General features: G+C 41.9%; 1 protein-coding gene across 1 annotated transcript in view; it reads right to left on the reverse strand.

The window, feature by feature from the left end:
* Positions 1-497: 497 nt before the first annotated feature.
* Positions 498-19,254, reverse strand: part of DNAH11 (dynein axonemal heavy chain 11) — a gene marked incomplete at its 5' end in the record, with an annotated part of 158,846 nt that continues 140,089 nt past the window's right edge. The window contains 14 exon segments of the mRNA XM_081996498.1: positions 498-728; positions 731-801; positions 3,874-3,951; positions 3,954-4,030; positions 6,223-6,335; positions 6,458-6,634; positions 7,938-7,967; positions 7,971-7,988; positions 7,990-8,043; positions 11,561-11,680; positions 14,907-15,098; positions 17,429-17,518; positions 17,522-17,602; positions 17,604-17,636. Of these exon segments, the coding sequence (XP_081852624.1) occupies positions 642-728; positions 731-801; positions 3,874-3,951; positions 3,954-4,030; positions 6,223-6,335; positions 6,458-6,634; positions 7,938-7,967; positions 7,971-7,988; positions 7,990-8,043; positions 11,561-11,680; positions 14,907-15,098; positions 17,429-17,518; positions 17,522-17,602; positions 17,604-17,636 (1,221 nt within the window). The 3' untranslated portion in view covers positions 498-641.

Raw genomic sequence — 19,254 nt, forward strand, 5'->3', positions numbered from 1 at the left:
CTGAAACATGAAAATGGAAGAGTGTTTTGTAAAAAAAAAAAAAAAAAAAAAAAAATTAAACATTATCCCAGTAAAGAAAAAGAATTGCTTACCAGCAGTTTTTGTGTAATGCACCTGCTGCCTGAACCAACTACCTTACAGCAGTCATAACTGGTTAACTGGTTTAAATCACAAAGTTCAGAATTACTTTTTTTACATACAGTTCATACTTAGATGTTTTTTCATATATACAACCAAGCTTTCAACCAACCTTGTTTAAATGCAACATGTTTGTATTGCAGTATGATTATGTTAAAATTCTTGTAAGATACATGTTTCATTTTATGTAGAGACAATAAAGAATAATCAAGAGGAGTATTTTGTGAGTTAAACTACAGCCAGATGCTTATGTTTCCCATTTACTTTTCCCTAGTTGGTGTAATGAAGGAATGCTTGCAGATCGATAATTATTATGTGGAGAAACATGAACATAGCACTGATGGATGAGAAAATAACAACATAGAGCACATAAGTGTTACACTAAGGATTGTGTTTTTGTGAGGCAAATCTCCTGCTCCAGCTGACTCTGAAAAGTATTATCTCCTTTTGCTTTAACTACAAGGCAGATTGAGAAAGCAGCACATACTATTGAAAGCTTAGTACTAAACTGCCAAGAGGAAAGCTACTCCTGGCACAACCCATTTTGCTGGCTTCCCCTGGCTTTTCTGATTGAAAGTCCAAACATAGGTAAGTAGGTTGGCACTCTACTTTTGGTTTTACAAACTGGACAGTCATAAATTTTCTTAGTTCCCCTTTGATCCACTGGAATAGCCCTTAAAAAATGACTGGCATTACTGGAGTCAATTCCTGGAGCTATGGTTCCCCAGCTGCATGTCCCACCTGGCACCTGCAATAAATGCAGGCATCTGGTTTACCTGGTGTTCTGTAATGGAAGACCAGAATAATTTGGGTTTAAACAGTTGTTTATTGCTAAATACTTAAAGGTCCATTTGAACATACAGATTCAGTGTAGACTGTTGTTGGCCTGTTGTGCATCATCTCTTTGTATGAATGTGGAGATGAGTAGGTAGCATCTGCCTGGACTGGAAACCTCTTACAGTTGGAACTTTGACAGGCACACTCAGTCACAGGCATACTCAAAGTCAAGTGCTCAGATTTGCTCCTAATTCTCCACTACTTTATGGTGAAGTATTCCAAAAGTTGAAGAACTACAGTGGAGTATTTAGCATATGTTTGTATACTGAGATATCAAACAGGTACTTCAGTGCAGTTAAGACAGAGGAGTCTGTGCTGCTGAAGGACCATGCACTTTCTGAAAACTGATGAATTTAAGTTTGTTCTGTATTCTTCTGACATAAACCAGCATATAAAATGTTGCAGAGGATACTTGTGGATTTTAGGAGCATTTATGTAGCAACAGGCAAGTTTATATTTGCAAATACCACCACAAACACAGAAACGCAGCAACTCCAACTTACAAGGTTTCTTGATACCTTCCTCATATCCAGAGGAGGAATGAAAAGTATTGCCCTCTGAGTGACAGACGTTTAAAAAAAAAAATCCTCTGAAAAATTTTGGCTACCTTTTCAAAAAGCAACAGTGAAATGACATGTTTGTCATTGTTCCAGTCCCTCACCCTGACTTTCTCGCTGGGCTTACCTGCTGTAGTAGCAACTCACTTCCAAAAGAGTTGTTTTCCTTTTATTATATTCAGGCCTAGTGAAGAATACGAATAATGATGATGTTTCTCTAACTGCCTGTTGGAGTCATTCACCTTTCCTCTGTGTGGTGGGTTGACCCTGGCTGCTCACCAGGTGCCGACCAAAGCTGCTTTGTCACTCCCCTTCTCAGCTAGAGGGGCAGAGAAAATAATAATGAAAACCTCAGTGGTTGAGATAAAGACAGGGAGAGATCATTCACCAATTACCATCACAGGCAAAACAGACTTGACTTTGGGAAATTAATTTATTGCTAATAAAAATCAGGGTAGGATAATGAGACCTAAACCCAAATCTTGCACCTGCCCCCCACCCCTCCCTTCTTCCTGGGCTCTACTTCACTCCCAATTTTCTATCTCCTCCCTACCTGTGAGTGGCACAGGGGAATGGGGACTGTGGTCAGTTCATCACATGTCTCTGCCGCTCTTTCCTCCTCAGGGGGAGGACTCTTCGCCTGCTCCAGCGTGGGGTCCCTCCCATGGGAGACAGTCCTCCATGGACTTCTCCAAATTGAGTCCTTCACTAACTGCTCCAGCCTGGGTTCCTTCCATGGGGTGCTGTCCTTCAGGAACAGACTGCTCCAGCCTGGGTCCCCCATGGGGTCACAAGTCCTGCCAGCAAACCTGCTCCAGCCTGGGCTCCTCTCTCCACAGGTCCACAGGTCCTGCCAGGAGCCTGCTCCAGCGTGGCCTTCCCTTGGGTTCACAGGCTCCTGTGGGCATCCCCCTGCTCCGGCATGGGCTCCTCCCCAGGCTGCAGATGGAGATCTGCTCCAGCGTGGAGCTCCATGGCTGCAGGGGCACAGCCGGCCTCACCATGGGCTTCCCCAGGGGCTGTCGGGGAATCTCTGCTCCAGCGCCTGGAGCACCTCCTGCCCCTCCTTCTGCTCTGACCTGGGGGTCTGCAGAGCTGTTTCTCTCACATATTCTCACTCCTCTCTCCAGATGCAATTGCTGTGCTGTTTTTTTCCCCCCTTCTTACCTCTGTTACCCCAGAGGCGCTGACACCGTTGCTGATGGGCTTGGCCTTGGCCAGCGGTGGGTCCATTTTGGAGCCGGCTGGCATTGGCTCTGTCAGACATGGGGGAAGCTTCCAGCCACTTCTCACAGAAGCCACCCCTGGAGCCCCCCCCAAAACCTTGCCACGCAAACACAATACACTCTAATTAGCTGTAGCTTAGTTGACAGCCTTTCTAAGTTAAAACTAAAATCTTATTTTGACTGTGGGCCTTAATTGTTATTCCTAAAATAGATGCTTCAGTCTCACGAGAACACAATTCCGAAAGAACAAGGTACAATGTTTATTCCCAGGAAAGCTGTTAAAAGACGGGTTGCAGCTCAACAGATGAACATGATTCCTATTCATGATTCCTATTCAGGGACAGCCTACAACCATATTACAGCTACTGCAATAATTGACTGCTTGGAAACCCAGAGGAAAAATCTACTTATGTTATACTTACATATCACCCACTTAGGTGTGTCATTATACCTCATGCCAACACAGGTGTTCTCAAGTGTTTCCTTGCTTCCTGGTATGTCTCCCCAGTGGCCCAAAACTATTATGGCCTAGGAGATGAAACATTCAGAGTTCTTTAGATCTGTTTATTTAGAATGGACAACTTTCTGCCAAGGTGTAAGGAAAACCAGGAGAAAGAACATTTTGAAAATAGCTTTTTGGTGGGTTTTTGTTTGTTTGTTTGTTTAACTGCAGCTGTGTAGATGGCTTGATCCAGGTTACCAACATCTGATAAATTACCCTATTCTGCACCTCTAAGAGTGGCAGAAAATTTCTAGGTGATCAGTATTGGGGTGAAATTTAAAGTCTCTGGGTTAGTTTTAAGCTTCTGAACCTCAGCTAGATTACAGCTGTTGCTTTACTACAATTCAGACCTTGTTCAGACGCAGTTAACAGTTACCTAAATGCGTGAGGTATAGCCAGTGATTAGGAGACCAAGCTGGTATGAAATTTAAAGTCACAGTGGACAAACACCAACAAACCACCGCTCTTCCTAAACTTCCTTGGTGCTGTTCATAGGATCACAACACTTTAGTCCAGCTCCTGATGGAACTTTTCTACCTAATGAAGAAGGAAGCTCGAGCCCCTGAACTAGGTTACTGAGATCAAGTAATTTAAGTTTATTTTTATTTCTTACCTTCCATGAAAAGCGCACAGATACAGGCTCCTTCCCCTGGTGGGTGGTCATAATCTTCTTTGGTCTTTTTGGTAACATTACAGTCAAGTAGACCTTACCCAAAGGCCAGTTGTTCTTGTGTGGCATGCTCTGCATTACAGCTTTAAAAAAAATTATACTTTCAATAATTCAATATCCAGACAGTAATTTTAATGTCAGAACTCTTAATGCGCCCTTCTTGGGCCTGTTGTGCAGAAGCCTGAGACTGACTGGGGTTTGTTTTGTTTTGTTTTGTTTTTTCCTTTGGCCATTAGTTGAAGTAAGGCAAAAAATGCATGAATGCAATTGTTTGGAAACAAAACATTCTGCACAGTACAGAACAAACCAACCCTCTCCTTAGCAGGGGAGCAAGACTGCATTGCTGTCTGCACTCTGAGATGGCACCTCTGCAGCCAAGTCCATGTTCAGAACAAGCCTGTACTAACATCTAGCCTGCATGGTCCTTATGTCCCCCCAGCCCTCAACTGAAAAAAGCGCCTAGAAGAGGAAGCTTGGAGAGAGGCAGTAAAAGGAATGAAAAATAGCTGGGCTTCTTTATATCTGTGGCACAAAATGAGCACCGCTGGGGACCTCATCATGAGTGGCAGAGAGAAGAGGAGCTGCCTGCCAGCCCTCGTGCTGCCATCCCCTTCTGCTTCCAAGTACAGGGAGAGGTTCTTCAGTGTCTGGGCTGCAGACACTCCCTGGGCCCCCACTGCCCGTCTTCTCCAGGGAATGATGGCAGCCCAGCCTAAGTGTCCCGTGAGGAGCTCCTGGCCACTTTTCTGCTAGGCTAGTGAAGGTTTTATCTGAGTGCCACTGGTGGTCATGAAGAATGTGAGATACCCTGTTCTCTCATGTAGCTTCAGTGTGGTCTTCCAAGTAAATACATGCCTATGTGTTGTGATCATGGCAAGAAGCGAGCATCAGATGCTACTGAAGATTTTTCATCCCCTACTGTGGCAACAACTACACAAAGAGGACTGTCAGACTGATTAATTTTATTCTACTTGTCCTGGTGCTACTTGGGCCTGTGCTGATACTGGAATAAACCAGAATGGTACCATGACATATGCACTGAATTGGTTAAATAATAATGTCAGGCACACTTGCACTCTTAACCTTTTTAAAATCTGAAATTCAGCATTTATTTCCTTAGCCGCTTTGTCTTAACACTTCTGAGGAGACTGAAGACGAGTTTGGATTGTTCCCCCTGCTTTCAGGAGATGGTTATTCTGATATTTGGCCTATTTTTATCTTTTTATGTAAACTGTACTTAACTCTGCAGAGAGCATCACAAACATAGCTGACACCAACGGTTAAAAAAAAAAAAAAAAAAAAGAGTCTGGCAGTGAAATGATATACCTGGTTCCTTACAAGCATCACTGCTTACCTCTCAGGATGGAGGACTGAACAAGCCAGAAAGCCATACCACTGCTGGCAGCACAAGGTCCTGTGTCCAGATCTCAAGTTCTCCATATCACGTGAGAAGATTGGTAACCCTAAAAGAGAAGCAGCAAGAGCTTCTGCCTTAATCTATTTGTACTACTGTTTTAGACAAAATAAACTGCAGACTTCAAGTGTAAGAGTCCTTTTGTCTACAGAGAAGGGAAATGGCTGAAATAACCAGAAAGTATATGCTTACTTAAGCATATGGTCATGGTTTTAGTGGAATTTGTCCTTTCCCTGATGTAGGAACGTAGAAATGTAGAAGGTGACCAGCATGAGACAGGTTGCTGGCAATAGAGAACGGGAGTATGCTCAATCCTGTAAAACTTACTGTCTTGGGGAGAAACCTGAACATCACTATTACTCATGTTACCACAGCTTCAGAAACTGCCAAAAATTGGTAACAACAGTTGATGGCTTCTTAAAGGAAAATCGTCTGATACCACCTTCAGTGGTGCGTTTAAGCTTCTATGAGGCCAGACCAAAGTACAAATCAGAAGCACCAGAGAGTCTGACAGACTCTGAATAACGGCATACTGCAGCACACATTGCCATGAGATGTCAGACGAATTTCCAAAAACGCTGCCCCTTTTTTTCCAGATTAACCCCTTGCAAGTGGATATTGCTGTGGCAGCATAGAGGAAAAGAAATCCTGCAAGATTCAAGACCTTCAGAACACCCGTAGCACTTGTGACAAGGGGGGTGACAAAGCCTTGCTTTAGCAGAGAGCTTAGCATTTCTGCAAACTCACTTTTAAGCAAAACTGACTTGCATTAAGACAAATTTTGGAGAAAAAAAATAAATGGAATAAAGCTGCTGGTTTTAGATCACTGGAATAGCTCTGTGCATAGTAGCTAAACCCTGTTACTGTAGCATACTTACTGGTGGGCAAGGCTGTACGTGGATGGATATGCCAGTGTAGTCCATGTGTCTGGCAGAGCATTGTAGAAGAGTGCGGACTGCAGCACTTCCATGTGAGAAAGCATTAACTTCCCCTTTGTTTGGAGAACAATAAAGAGCATACTGGCATCATAAAGAATAGCTATTCTTTTAATTTCCAAAAAAGCCTCAAATTACATAGAAAAGCAACAACACTGTTAATAAAAAAGCCACTTGCCTTCAGACCAAGGTCCAGCTGTTTAAGAGACCTATAGATCTCTGAAAGGAGGAGGTTCATCCTCTCACACTCTTGAAGGCAAACAAGGGCATAGGGCCTCCGTCCAATAGTCTTCTGCATGATTTCTGCCGTGTTAAACTCCTCGGGAACCATCTCCAGAATATCATCCAGGACATTCTTAACATTTCCAGGCCAATATAAACTGAGCCATTAGAAATCACTGCCATCAACTCTTACTGACTCTTCTACTTTCAAGCCTGATTTCTTCTCCAGGAGAGTGCAAACATCCCATTTTCTTAGATCAAAACCAGGGATGTTCCCGCACCTTTGCTGTCTCTTTGGCAACAGTATTGAGAAATTACTGCAAACCAGTTAACACTTGGCACCTTCCATTTAGCTTTACGTTTTCAAGTAACACTGACCCCCCAAAGCCCAACAACACATGGTCCCTGGGCTTGGGATGACTGCTTTTACAAGGATGTACCCTAAGATTGCCTTGGTTTTTAGTCAAGCATGCTTAGCAGTTTGTATTTCTATAGTATCTAACAGCTTCTATCTCCCCCTCCACCGCCCACAGTCCCTACTGTCTTGGGCATTAGGCAAAATACAGCGCAGGCACACGCAGACACTCGTCTCGCCCCCAAAAAGAGCCTCTTTCCCTCCCCTCAGGCCTGCTCTGGAACTGAGACAGAAGACAACTGACAAACAAGTCATAACAGTACTAATGAGCAGGCACTGAAATCACAACAGTAATGCAGCTCAGTTTCCCTTTCAGCATTAGCTTTGTCAGAATGGATGATGAATGCCATATATATATCCACACTCGCTAAAGGGGACGGGAACCAAACGTGAAAAGCATAAGCTCCTGCCCCAAAAATGAAGCGTTGTTTGGCTACTTGCATGCAGAGCTGTCATATTCCCTTCTGCAAAACCCCCATGATCCAATGGTGATAAGAGGAAAAAAAGAGTGCCCAGAGAAAAAGGATGGAGTAAAGAAAGGGATGAAGAGTTGCAGAGCAAGAGTGGCAGTCACAGGGGAATTTAATTAACTCTGGTAAAGATGAGGAGCTGAAGGCTCAGTCTCAGGTTATGCCAGTTTTTGGGGCACCTGGACATAGTTTCTCAGGTCTACACTTAGAAGGAAAGGTGCAGAACACAGCAGGGCCTGATAATGGGACTAGCTGAGATTTCTTATTATATTTTTCTTGCCTGCTTATCCTTTATTAATTTAATCTATTAAGCACAGCACCAGTGTTGTTCCATGCTTAAAAGCCAGTCTTTTACATTTTTCTGGAATCAGTGTGGCTGTACTAAGATATCTGGGTATCTGAGATATCTTGACTGTGAATAGAACTACAGTGCCCCAGTTAACTCCATATTAAGAGACAAAGCTTATCTTCGTAGTAGGGTTGGTCCCTTCAACCCAGCATCTGATAGCTTATAGGTATCAATGTTATTGTTCTGCTAAACAATTTGGTACTGGGCTTTCAGATGAAAGCATTTCATCTATTTATTTATGGCATCCAGCATAAATCCAAATTTGGTGGTGCCAAGAAACCTGGTGCCAGAGCCAGTTCTCCTTCAAGCTTCAGTAAAAGAATCAATAATGTTATTGAGAATGCTGTCACTACTTCTTGAAACATACTTCTGCAGCTACAAAGCTTCAGAAATTTGTCTTGAGTCTACAAAAATGACTCCTGTGTGTTCTGAAACAGTGGATCAGGGTTACCAAACTATTTTTAGCGCACTTTTCTGACGTTCCCATTTTGGGCGGTGTTGAAGTACTGCTGCTGCTTCCTTTTCCTTCACGAGGATGCTCTGAGTTTATTTTAGGGACTGCCACTACCGAGGTGAGTGTATTTGAAGTACTGAATTTCTGCATCCTCTCAGAAGACAACCAAGGATTATTATGCCATTTTGCAGATGAGAGACACTGATACAAGAGGCACACAGGATGCCTGCGGGAGAGGCAGGACCGGAGCCGCAACTCACCTGAACCCCCATCCCAGTACCCGAGCCGCAACATTAATTCTCTCTGGTGTGTCATCAATTTGGGGCTTTGCGCAAACACGCTGTGCTCATAGTAACCTTAGAGAGGTCATGGGGAGCGACAGGTCGACGAGACAGGGAAGCACAGCGTGGCAACGGGACAGCAAATGCCAGCATGTGAGCAATTCTTAGCTTGCCGGAAACAGTGATCCCAGTCGCTGATTCCACAGAAACGGTTGCCAGTTAGGACACCCAGGAGCTGCAACGGGAAGGAAAAACATGCTGCTCTACAACATCTCTCCAAATGTAGGAGTCTTGCTCAGGGTTTTGTACTGCTGCTTTGGCCTCAATGAGGTAGACCACCTCAATGGTGATTATTTTTTACAGCAGAGAAAATTAAGGTCTCAGCCAGCTCAATATTTGAACAGGCAGGCCCTACCCCTCTCAGGACATTAAAGATAAGACTTGGGACTTTGGAGCAGGTCAAGAATTAAGCAGGTAGAAACAGGGCTTTGGTGAGATGTACTCTCAGTGGGCTGCCCTCCTACTGACGACAGGACAGAATAAAAGCTGTAGCAGTTGTGTTTGTTTTCCAGGCTCCCCCCAGCTCCTGCGCTGTAAGGACTTCACTGGATTCAAAGAGTTTCTCTGAAGTTACTGTCACAGAGCTGTCTGGGATTTAGACCACAGGTTGTTTTTGCTGAAAAATATTTCTGGCTCTAAGTGGTACTTTCCACAGGAGCTATTTCTTCCTAATGCAGGGCAAAATCACAATAAAATTTAACGGCTTTTGGCATTTACAACAGTCAACAACAAGCTGCTGCTCACAATAACACCAGTAAGCACTTATTTCTGAAGTAATTTTAGTTCTGCAACCAGCCATTTACCTGCGCCTGAACCTGCACCACTAACCTTACCCACAATAAGCTATGTCTTAAGACGCCACTTTGAAGTAGTGCCGAGGTTTTGAAAAAAGCCCTGTTGTTCACCTCGAGTGGAAGATCAATTCTATCAGACAATCTGTACTTACCATTCTCTCTGCTGGCACTTAAAATGGGTTTTCTCCTATTCCTGGGAGTCATAAGCGCAGAGGGAGGCTGCGGGTTACGGGGGTTCATAGCAGGAACTCGCCACCCTTCTGTCCTCATGACAGATCCCAGATGAGGTATACCAAAGCTGGCAGATAGTGGATTATTCTAACACACCTCGTGGAATGAAGTTATAGCTAAAACAACTCACCCGCAGTGTGAAGAGGTAAAAGAGCAGGTAATCTCCCCAGCGAATACAAAGCGCCAGCCCTGATGAAAGGCATCGCCATCCTGTTTGCATTCACTTGGCTGCCAGTCAACGAATGATTTTCTGGTTTTGCTGGTAATTCGTGGGTCTAACATTTTCCAGTTACGGCAAAAAGCTCGCAAAGATATCTCTCTGTTTAAAATACCAGCAGATCCACACTCGGGGTTGGGTCCCTAAACTTTCCAAAGGCCATACAAATAACAGTGATTCTCCTCAGGTTTCACCACCTATACTTATTTTACAATTATTTGAATGAAAGTTCAGGCTTGTGAAGGTTAATGGACTGCCTAAACTGGAAGCAGTAATTCTTTACTTATCCATAGGCTAGAGGCAGAGCCGGAGCTGGCAGGACGAGCTTCCCACCATGCCCCTGCGACCTCAGCTGTCATTTGGAGAAATCAGCCGCCGCCGAGGTCAGGAGCACAGTGGTGTTCAGCCTTTCCATCTCCATGGCAACTTCCTCTTGGGCATCTTCTTCTGAGCAGTTGCTTCCAATTGCCTTCGTCTGAGCGTGGCTCTTTGACATATGAAAACCCACTCGTCAGGGGCCGAGGAGACACCGGCAAAGCTCACCTCGCTCGCAGCCCACAGGCGGGCTCCGGCCGCGTCGCAAGGGTGAAAAGTGCGCTTTCCCCAAGGTACCCAGGCTCCGCAAATGGCCCGCTCACACGTAACATGCTAATTTTCTTTTTTTTTTTTTTTAATCTCCCAAATAAGCTTTTTACCTTTGGACAGTGAAAAATAACAAGTCTGGAAAGGGCAAAATCTCCCAGCTGTTTTTAGCAGATTGTGTACAATCAGTTCTCTAAAGTGACTAGTTCGTCAGCTTAGGAGAAGCAGCCGGTTGGGTTTTTTAATTTTGATATATATATCTCTACACACACACATATATACCTATATATACATACACATTTTATATAAATGTATATGAAAATAGATTAAAGTAGTTTCCATGCAAGGCTTTTTAGAAGTAAAGTTAAAGCAACATTTTCTTTTTGTATCCTCAAAAATTCTAACATTTGTTTCTGACTGCAAGCAACTTTGGCAATCTTGCACCTTGGGCTCATGGATGCTCCACGTATACTGCTGTCCGGGACCAAAACTCATAGTGAAATTTGAACAACCCAGTATCTATTATCTGGTGATAATCTGACAAAGCTAGAGAAACAGATGTGTGAGAGGGTGGTGGAAAATGAGAAACAATTTTACAAACTGTTTTCCCTATTTTGGGAAGAGGAGAATGCAAGGAAACGTATAACATTTCCATTCTGTTATTTTTCAGGAGAAGAAAACATACAAACAGTAAACTTAAGTTTTGAGGATAATGTCGTTCTGGACTGCTGTAACTGGTGAGTCTATCAGTTAGGTTGGTTAAAGTGCAGTTCCATAAAAGATACCTTCCTGTGCCCACCCAGACCTTTCTAAACGGCAGCACCTTAAAGAAGAATAGTTCTGTTAGGTAAATGGAAACCTACATGTACTATCCCTTAATGTCATTAAGCTGGCTATACAAGCAGCGTTACAAAACACTGAATTCGAGTTGCGAGGAAGGGTGCTCGCAGAAGTCTTTAAACAAGCAATATGCCAAGTCACAAACCCTTGCAGACAAAATCTGCTCATGATGAATCATTGTACTCATTACAAGTTGGACAATTTATTCCCCCACAGCCAGACAAGACCTTGCTACAGGGTGGGCTGCATGGATGAGAAAGCCTGTGGTCTTCTCCCCAAGGTTCCAGTTCTGAAAGATGACTTTCTTTTAGGTTGAACATACTACATACATGTTCAAGAGATTTAGGCATATATGAAAGTTCTTACCACAGGTGGGCTGATGAATTCTTGCAGATATATACAGCAGCACCTGTGGTCCCAGACATCGGTGATGTGGCCACCGTACATGATCTCACCAAAGAGGTAACGCAAGTCTTCCCATGGAACCTACCCGGGGGAACAGAATGCATCACTGAATAAGACAAGTCAGCTTCCTAAAGGACAAACCACAGTTGCTCAGAATAAAGGCTGTTAAGAGAAATTCAAATACTTACTTTCAGAAAGCTTTGTGGTTATATATTTGCTTTGCTGTGTTTTGTTTGTTTAGCACATAACTACAATGAAACACAGATTTCTTTTATTTCAATCCAGTGAGACGTATCTATAGGTATCTGAGTAAAAATAGCAAGTTCGTGACTAAAATTCAGTAACGCTGTCAAGTGTATCATCTGAGCCTTACATCATGTTTTCTACCTTATCCCTTATAAAAAGCTTTTAAGAGAAAAGTACATTTTCAAAACACCGCATGATATAAGAGAACATAACTCATTAAGAAGTGCATGTATTTTCCCATACAGATCTTTAAAAACGTAATCCTCATGAGTGACAGGAAGGTAACCTACTGTGCCTTTCTTAGAGGAGAAATAAAAAACTTGTATCTGATTGCAGTCTTTTATATCTCCTCACTAGGAAACACTCAGCAACTGAAATTCTACATTATTTGAATTTGGGAGGTATTCAAGAACTTTGTTAAAAACTGAAGTAATATTAATCCTATTACTACCATATCATGTAAGCATTATGTTTATTGTAGAACTCGAGTCATAATGCCACTGTTATAACATGTGATTAGCAGTGGTAACATTTTATTCAAGGAACTACTGTCTTTCTCTTTTATTTGGCTTCACAGAGTTTGAAGCTGCCTTTTGCTACCCTTCGGTTTGCAAAATATGCCGGTTTGTGATGAAGCCTTTTCAGACAGGAACCTTTATGCCCTTGGGGGCAGTATTTGCCTCCCAACAGTTCAAGTAAAAACTTAATTATGGGCCTTAAATATTGCATGATGTGACAGAACAGAACAAGTAAAATAGCTGCAGCTATTCCAGCCTGCTTGCTACAAGTTTATTTCAATTTGAATATGTGGAACTCTAATCCATCCTTCTTTTGAACCAGTTTGAAGAGAATGAAAAAAGAAGAAAAAAAAAAAAAGGCCACTGGAATATAATATGCGATGCTGCATGCTGATGATGAGAACCCTGAACAAAAGATCCCTGTGAAAAATGCCAACAACTTGGATTTAGAATGAAACATTCTTGCAGTTAGAATAAACCTACTTTTCTCTTTGTTGGCAACAGAAACACATTTAATGTTTTTCTAATTTCATATATATTTATCTCAAGAAATGGCTTTTTCCTTTTTCTTTTAGAAGAGTATATCAATATTTTAACTCAGCACAAGCTCATTCAGCTGCACACTTCTGGGGCATTGATTACACTGGAATAATCAAAGCTTGTGATATAAAAGGGACGTTTTTGCTAGTGTTAGAAAACTGAGGGGTTTGCATTAGAAATATTTTGGGCTGTCAGGTTTGCATAGTTGCCATTGTACTCTATAGAAAACTGGTCTGTTGTATGCAAAAAAACCACCAAGCCATTGCTCGGTGGATGAATATGGTGAGAACGGAGCCCACATCTCCCTCACAACATTGAATGACAACTCCATGAACATGCATATGGGGATCAGAAGACGGAGCGGAAGAGCGGGACAGTGAGGCTGGATCAGGCATCCTGCACTTCACCTGAGGAGACCTTAACTATCAGAGGTCAGTGTGGTGGCGTTTGTCTTAGCAACAGGAAAATGGGTTAAGTCAAACTGAGATGCAAGAAGATTAAATATTCACAGGGAAGCACCACAGACTGGTACAAGTGACGATGGAGCTAGGGCAATTTCCACTAGCTGATGGGCTAGCTCAAGTTTTACAGTTTATGCTTTCTGGTCAATCCCTAATTGTCTTAAACAAAGTTGTCCCCAGAGGATACTTGACTGGGAGATTTTTTTTTTTTTAATACATATACACACATACACATACAAAGTCATATAGGTGTAAAGATACATACAAAGTCATGTTTTAAAAAAAAAAATGACCTCTTTTCTCTCTCCAATATCTATGTTAAAAAAATGCTTATACAGCCACAGGGTAATGAATCACCAACCAATACAATGAGAAGGGCCAATAAGCGATATTACCAAGAGGAGAGAAGAAATAATTCTTGCTCTTACAGACCTTTCTAGTCTTCCCTGCCATCAGAATCCTCCCTCTCATTAATTAGCAAAATTAATTATCCAGCTTATGAATTGTGGTTTGAAAATAACTGAGCTTAAAGCAGCAAGATTTATTAGCAAAGAAAACTAAAGGTTGGAATAAGCTGATTTTATAGACTTGTTTTCTAAATGGGAAGCATTATTAAATCATCACTATAAAATGAAGCAATTATTTCACTATGACACCAAGTACCACAGAAAGGAAAAACAGTTTCATGTCCTATTAGCTAAATAAAGGTCAGTAGGGGTAAAAAGAAAAAATTAATTTCTAAGAGTAAATACAAGTTGGGAGATATGGAGAAAACCGTATCATCAAGGGGTGACATTTTGCTCTCTTCTGTATAAATATCTCTTAAATTTCTTTAAATTACTAAGATGGGAGGACCTATTCCGTACTATCCTCTATCATTCACTAGTAAATAATTATTGCTTTTATTTAGGCATTTCGTATATAGAACTTATACAAATGACCTCAACTGAGTATTTAAATTATACAAGTGTGAAATACGCTGTAGCTCAGAAATAAAATCACTCATCTACCCTTAACTTTGACTCAAGGGGAACATTACTGAGAAAGTCACAACAAGGTGGCATCCTTAATACATAATAATGACACATGCAGGAAATGCACCATTATTTATACATGTGACGTGCTGTAAATTGCTTCCATCATCAGAACTAATTGTAGTGATTATTAATGCAGTGTTATGAACTGTCAGAATTGCTGTATGTAATTACATTTGTGCAAATGCTTCATTACCTGCCTAATGAATTTGGCATATATGCACATGTAAACCACTGTTTTTGTTAACATAATGAAGGGCATTTTTTTCCGCCCTTAGCTACTGATGTGGAACTGGTTTGACCTATATTACGAAGTTCAAGCATCCACTGCCAGAAACGCCGTCCCACTTTGATCTGGTTTATTCTCATACTCAGGAAAAAGCATCATCTAATGCCTGCAACTTAAATAACAGCTTCAGGGAAAAAACTGCGTCCCCCTTCTTCAGTATAAACAGCCGGTTGGGTTGAAATGACCTTGGCGTGTCGTTACCTGACCACTACTTCTTGCCTTCGTAAGGGTCTCTAAGTAGTCGCAGAGGACAGCGATGCAGATGGCGAGATCTCTAGCACCGAAGCGGTACCTCCCGTTCCAGCCCTGAGGGCCAAACGTCAGCCTCCCAGCGAGGCGAGTGTGAATACAGCACAGAGGAAAAAGGATGCTTTTAAATTCCCCTTCTCCGGTGCACAGTTCAAGGGTATCCTGCCAAAGAAACAAGGAACACATTTACCCAGTTAACAACCAGCCGTGCTACCGGCAGTGGTGCCTGCCTCAGCGGCCGGAAGGGAGCACTCGCAAGCCTGGAGTTTGAAGGAGAGTGAGAAACAGGTTTCTCAGTCATCAGTGACTATTAGGCAGCATTTTCTGCAGCAATTCCCAGATGCAAAAGCGTTGACGGTTACCTTTTTATTTCCAAATGTCCCTTAGGAAAAGAGAACTCTTGTGCTACTGAAACCAACAAAAATAGAGACTTTAGCTAGAATTCTATAAATACGACTCAGATAACTGCTGTAATTTCGTAGCATAAATCATCCATAGACTTTATCCCGAGTAGAAAATTTGCAGTTTAACATTTATTAAAAAGCATACAATTCCTTCAAATTTTACACTGTTTCCCAAAGAGTCATCTTTGAAATTGAAGCTTAATAATTTTTTTTTTGCCTCCTTTGTTTATAATGGTAGTAGAGAAGCTCACCAACATGAGATTCTGTGCAGGGCTTCAGCTGGTTTTTAAATTATCGAGACAAACTGTTTAGCATTTTCCTATAAAACCTGCAGAAATTCATTCTTAGTTCTCCGACAGTTTTCTATACTCTATCTTTTAGTTTAAGAAGTAATTGACATAACAGCTTTTGATACCCATAAAAACATAGATGTGTGGAAGTTACTTCAGGGGGATAAACTCTTGGCTGTCAAAAGGTCACCCTGAACTGAGCAACAGGTAGCAAAGCCTGAGCAAAGGTGAGGGAATTTATGTCTGACAAAAAACCCACCTTAAGTCAGAATCCTGAGTTTAACCATGAAAAACACAACACAAGCTTCCATCCTGAAGAAAACCACAAAACAAAATTTACTCCACTTGGATTAAGGCATAATTTGATTTTCTTTTTACTTTTTTTTTTTTTTCCCCAAAGAAGTTAAAACACCTTAACCAGAAACATATTAAAGACAGTGTCTGCACAGGAATTTGTAGTAAGCCGCAAACGCCCATGGGTCAAAGTAATGGGGGAGTTTTCTAAAGTATCAAGCTTAGAAATTAGCTAATTAAAATACATACATATATATATATTTCTTGAACTGAACATAGTCTGAAGTGAGACAACAATGTATATGAATTGCCTTTATTAAAAACTTTGACTAGCTTTTTCAGCTTTCCATTAAAAATCTTATTAAAATAAGTTATGAAAAAAAGAAAAAAAAATGGCTGCATTAATAGTTGTCTGTTTAGCTACAAAATCACAGCCATTCTTCCTTTCTCACAAGTATCTTTCCAAATTACCTCATACCATCAAAATCAACCCATTTGTAGCCAAGGTAGCTTTGACACGGCTTTTCGTGCATGGCTCTTTCTTTTTCTAGGCATTGGTTAGCAGAGCTCCCTTTAAAATAAACTCTTACCCCTTTCACATCCGAGCTCTGCCTTCACGCGTCCTGTGCTCAAAGAAATACATGCTATTACATTGCTGGAAGGCTAAAGCATACAGTTTCGGTTGCCTTTGTCATGGTCTGCATTGCCAACGCGAACAATCTTGCTGCTCCAGCGCTTTCACAGCGGTGGGGAAGTTGACTTGCACCGAGCTTGAAGATGTCTGTCTACAAGTTCCTCGGGGTAACAGACCAGGATAGCCATGGATCCGGAGAGGAGGAGGCTACGCACGTCCAGTGACCTCCCTGTCCTCCAGATTCCACGTCTTCTTTCTCCTCCTTCTTTTTCCCACCCACCAAGCAGCTCTGCAGAACCTCACACAGGGAAAGAGCGACAGACAAAACAACACGAGCATGTAGCCCTTGCTCATGAACTCCTTTTTTTATGCCTATCTACAGGAACTCATACATAGGGTACCGAGCCATTGCCTGAACATCTGGGTACATAAATCGGCTCTGTAGGAGAATGGACACAGTCAAACCAAATTTCGAGCTGAGCCAAGTTAGCGAGTATCACTGAAGGGAACAGCTCCGACTTCAGAGCATGGGCAGTTTTTTTCATAAGACCGCACAGAGGGGTAAAGCTGGTGCGATAAATGCACTTTTATCTTTGTAAGCACACCCATGCAAGTCTCTATCTAGATGTTGAAGAATACAAGCGTACACATTATTGTCATGTGCTTCCTCCTGCCCAGCTTTGATAGGAAACACGGAGGCAACACAGGGCATGGAGGGCTGGCACCCTGCAGCTCTCAGGTTAGTTTGGAAGCACAGAGATCCCAAAGTTCTGCTCTCCTAAATAGCAGTCGTCAACATTATCACTTCTTACCACGGGGTAAAGGAGTAATTAAAACAAATTAATGAAAAAAAGTACATCTTACTTTTACCTGGTCGAAACTGTAGAGTGCAGCATGTAAATTAGCCAGCATCCCTGTACGAGGTTCACTGGTAATTTTAATGGAGTTTTCTAGTATTCCTCAAGGAATGATGTGCTCTTCTGGGGTTGGAGCTGGTTCAGCACTGATAAAGACATGGAAATCAGGATGACTTTCTTCACTAAGGAGTTTCTAGCCACTTGGCTACTAGATGAATATTCTGTTGAAAAATGGCCAATATGTTTATTATGAGAAAACAAATACATTTTTTATCCTTAAGACATTGTTATATTGTTATATAAAGCCACATATTGTGGCTTTACAATAAAAAATAGCTAAGTTACTTAATCCAACAAATTACTTTATTATTAAATAAATTGATTATACAAAGAATAAACTTGAAGATTCTTAGCTACTGTGCCATTTCTTGTTATATGTTGCAGTAACAGGTTCTACTATTAGCCTCTAAAGTTTCAGGCCTTGATTCTGAAGCTAACAAAAATAGAAACTCAGGGTTAAGTGATCTGGGGGTGTGGGTGTTACCCTATGTAAAGATAAGCATAATTCAGTAGAACACTTGGACTCTACTTAAATTCCCTGTGGAACTGGGACCTAAGAAAAACTATGTCCAATACATACCAAGAGCAAGACTGAAGAAGTACTAGACAAAGAAAAATGTTTACAGCTATCCTACTACTTCGAAAAAAAAAGTTTCATACCACTTCAGAGCCTAATTGTCTTTAAGATTCTTAATATATGAAGACAATGGAAAGTCCTCGACAGATCAGAGAAATGAGTTATAATGGAACAGTATCTGCCTCCAAAAGCACCTGCTGGTGAAATACGGGAATATCAAGAGAAAGGTTTACAGTGTGGCTGGGTTACGGCTGCTTTCACCCCTCCACTAGCCCACACTCCACTTTTTTGTTACAGAACTAGCATTTCAACTCAATTGCAGCTCAGCCTTACAGCTTCTCTCCGGCTCTTCACTGCTGTGCCAGAAACTGCTGATTGCACCGGCTTCCACTTCCAAGCAGCGCAAGAGGAATTGCAACTCCACGCACCAGCCAAGGAGTACGACATGTCAGTCACGCTCTGGCTGCTGCATCACTTTATCATGAGACCTACTGAGGGGATATTCCCAAATTGTCCCTCGACACGTGGAAAAAGGAATAGGGGGATGGAAAGAGAGGGAAGACTTTCAGATCACATTACGCGGTAGCAGCCTGGCTGTGCCTGCATTTTCATACAGGCTACTTCCATCCACTGCGAAGTGGAAGTGATTCAAGCCTTCATGTAACAACAAAATAACCATTTAATATCTCAGATGTCTGAGTTTGAGAAACTAATGTGAGACTGACACAGGAGTTAAACCTGCTACCCAAAAATTTCAAGTCAGTCTAGAAACCCCTATGCCAATTGTTTTTGCTACCGTTTTTCAGACCTTGCATTGTTTACTCCACAACATACTTGTCCTACCTCTTGCTCTGTCATCTCCTGGACTTCCCTCAGCTTCACCTCCAGCAGGAGTTTTGCACTAAGAGCTTGACCTCTTGTTGAGGTCAGTAAAAAATTTTCTCCCTGCTTCAAGGGCATAGTTCTGAAGCCAAGGCAATTTCTTAGGTATTTCCCAGGTTAGTCGGAACAGCAGGGCTTTTAAAATATCTAATGATACACCCCATAACCTCCAACAAAATGCATAATAAAATATCTCAACTTTTTGTTCCAGGGTTTTTTTAAACATAAACATAGAGGTATTTGGTCCAAATCCCAGAAGACTGAAGCTTGAGAAGCACCAAGTACATCCAAATCCCACTAGCTCTAGCTGGCTTAGCATC

This window comes from Phaethon aethereus (assembly GCF_964289735.1).
Source record: "Phaethon aethereus genome assembly, chromosome: 2".
NCBI lineage: Eukaryota > Metazoa > Chordata > Aves > Phaethontiformes > Phaethontidae > Phaethon > Phaethon aethereus.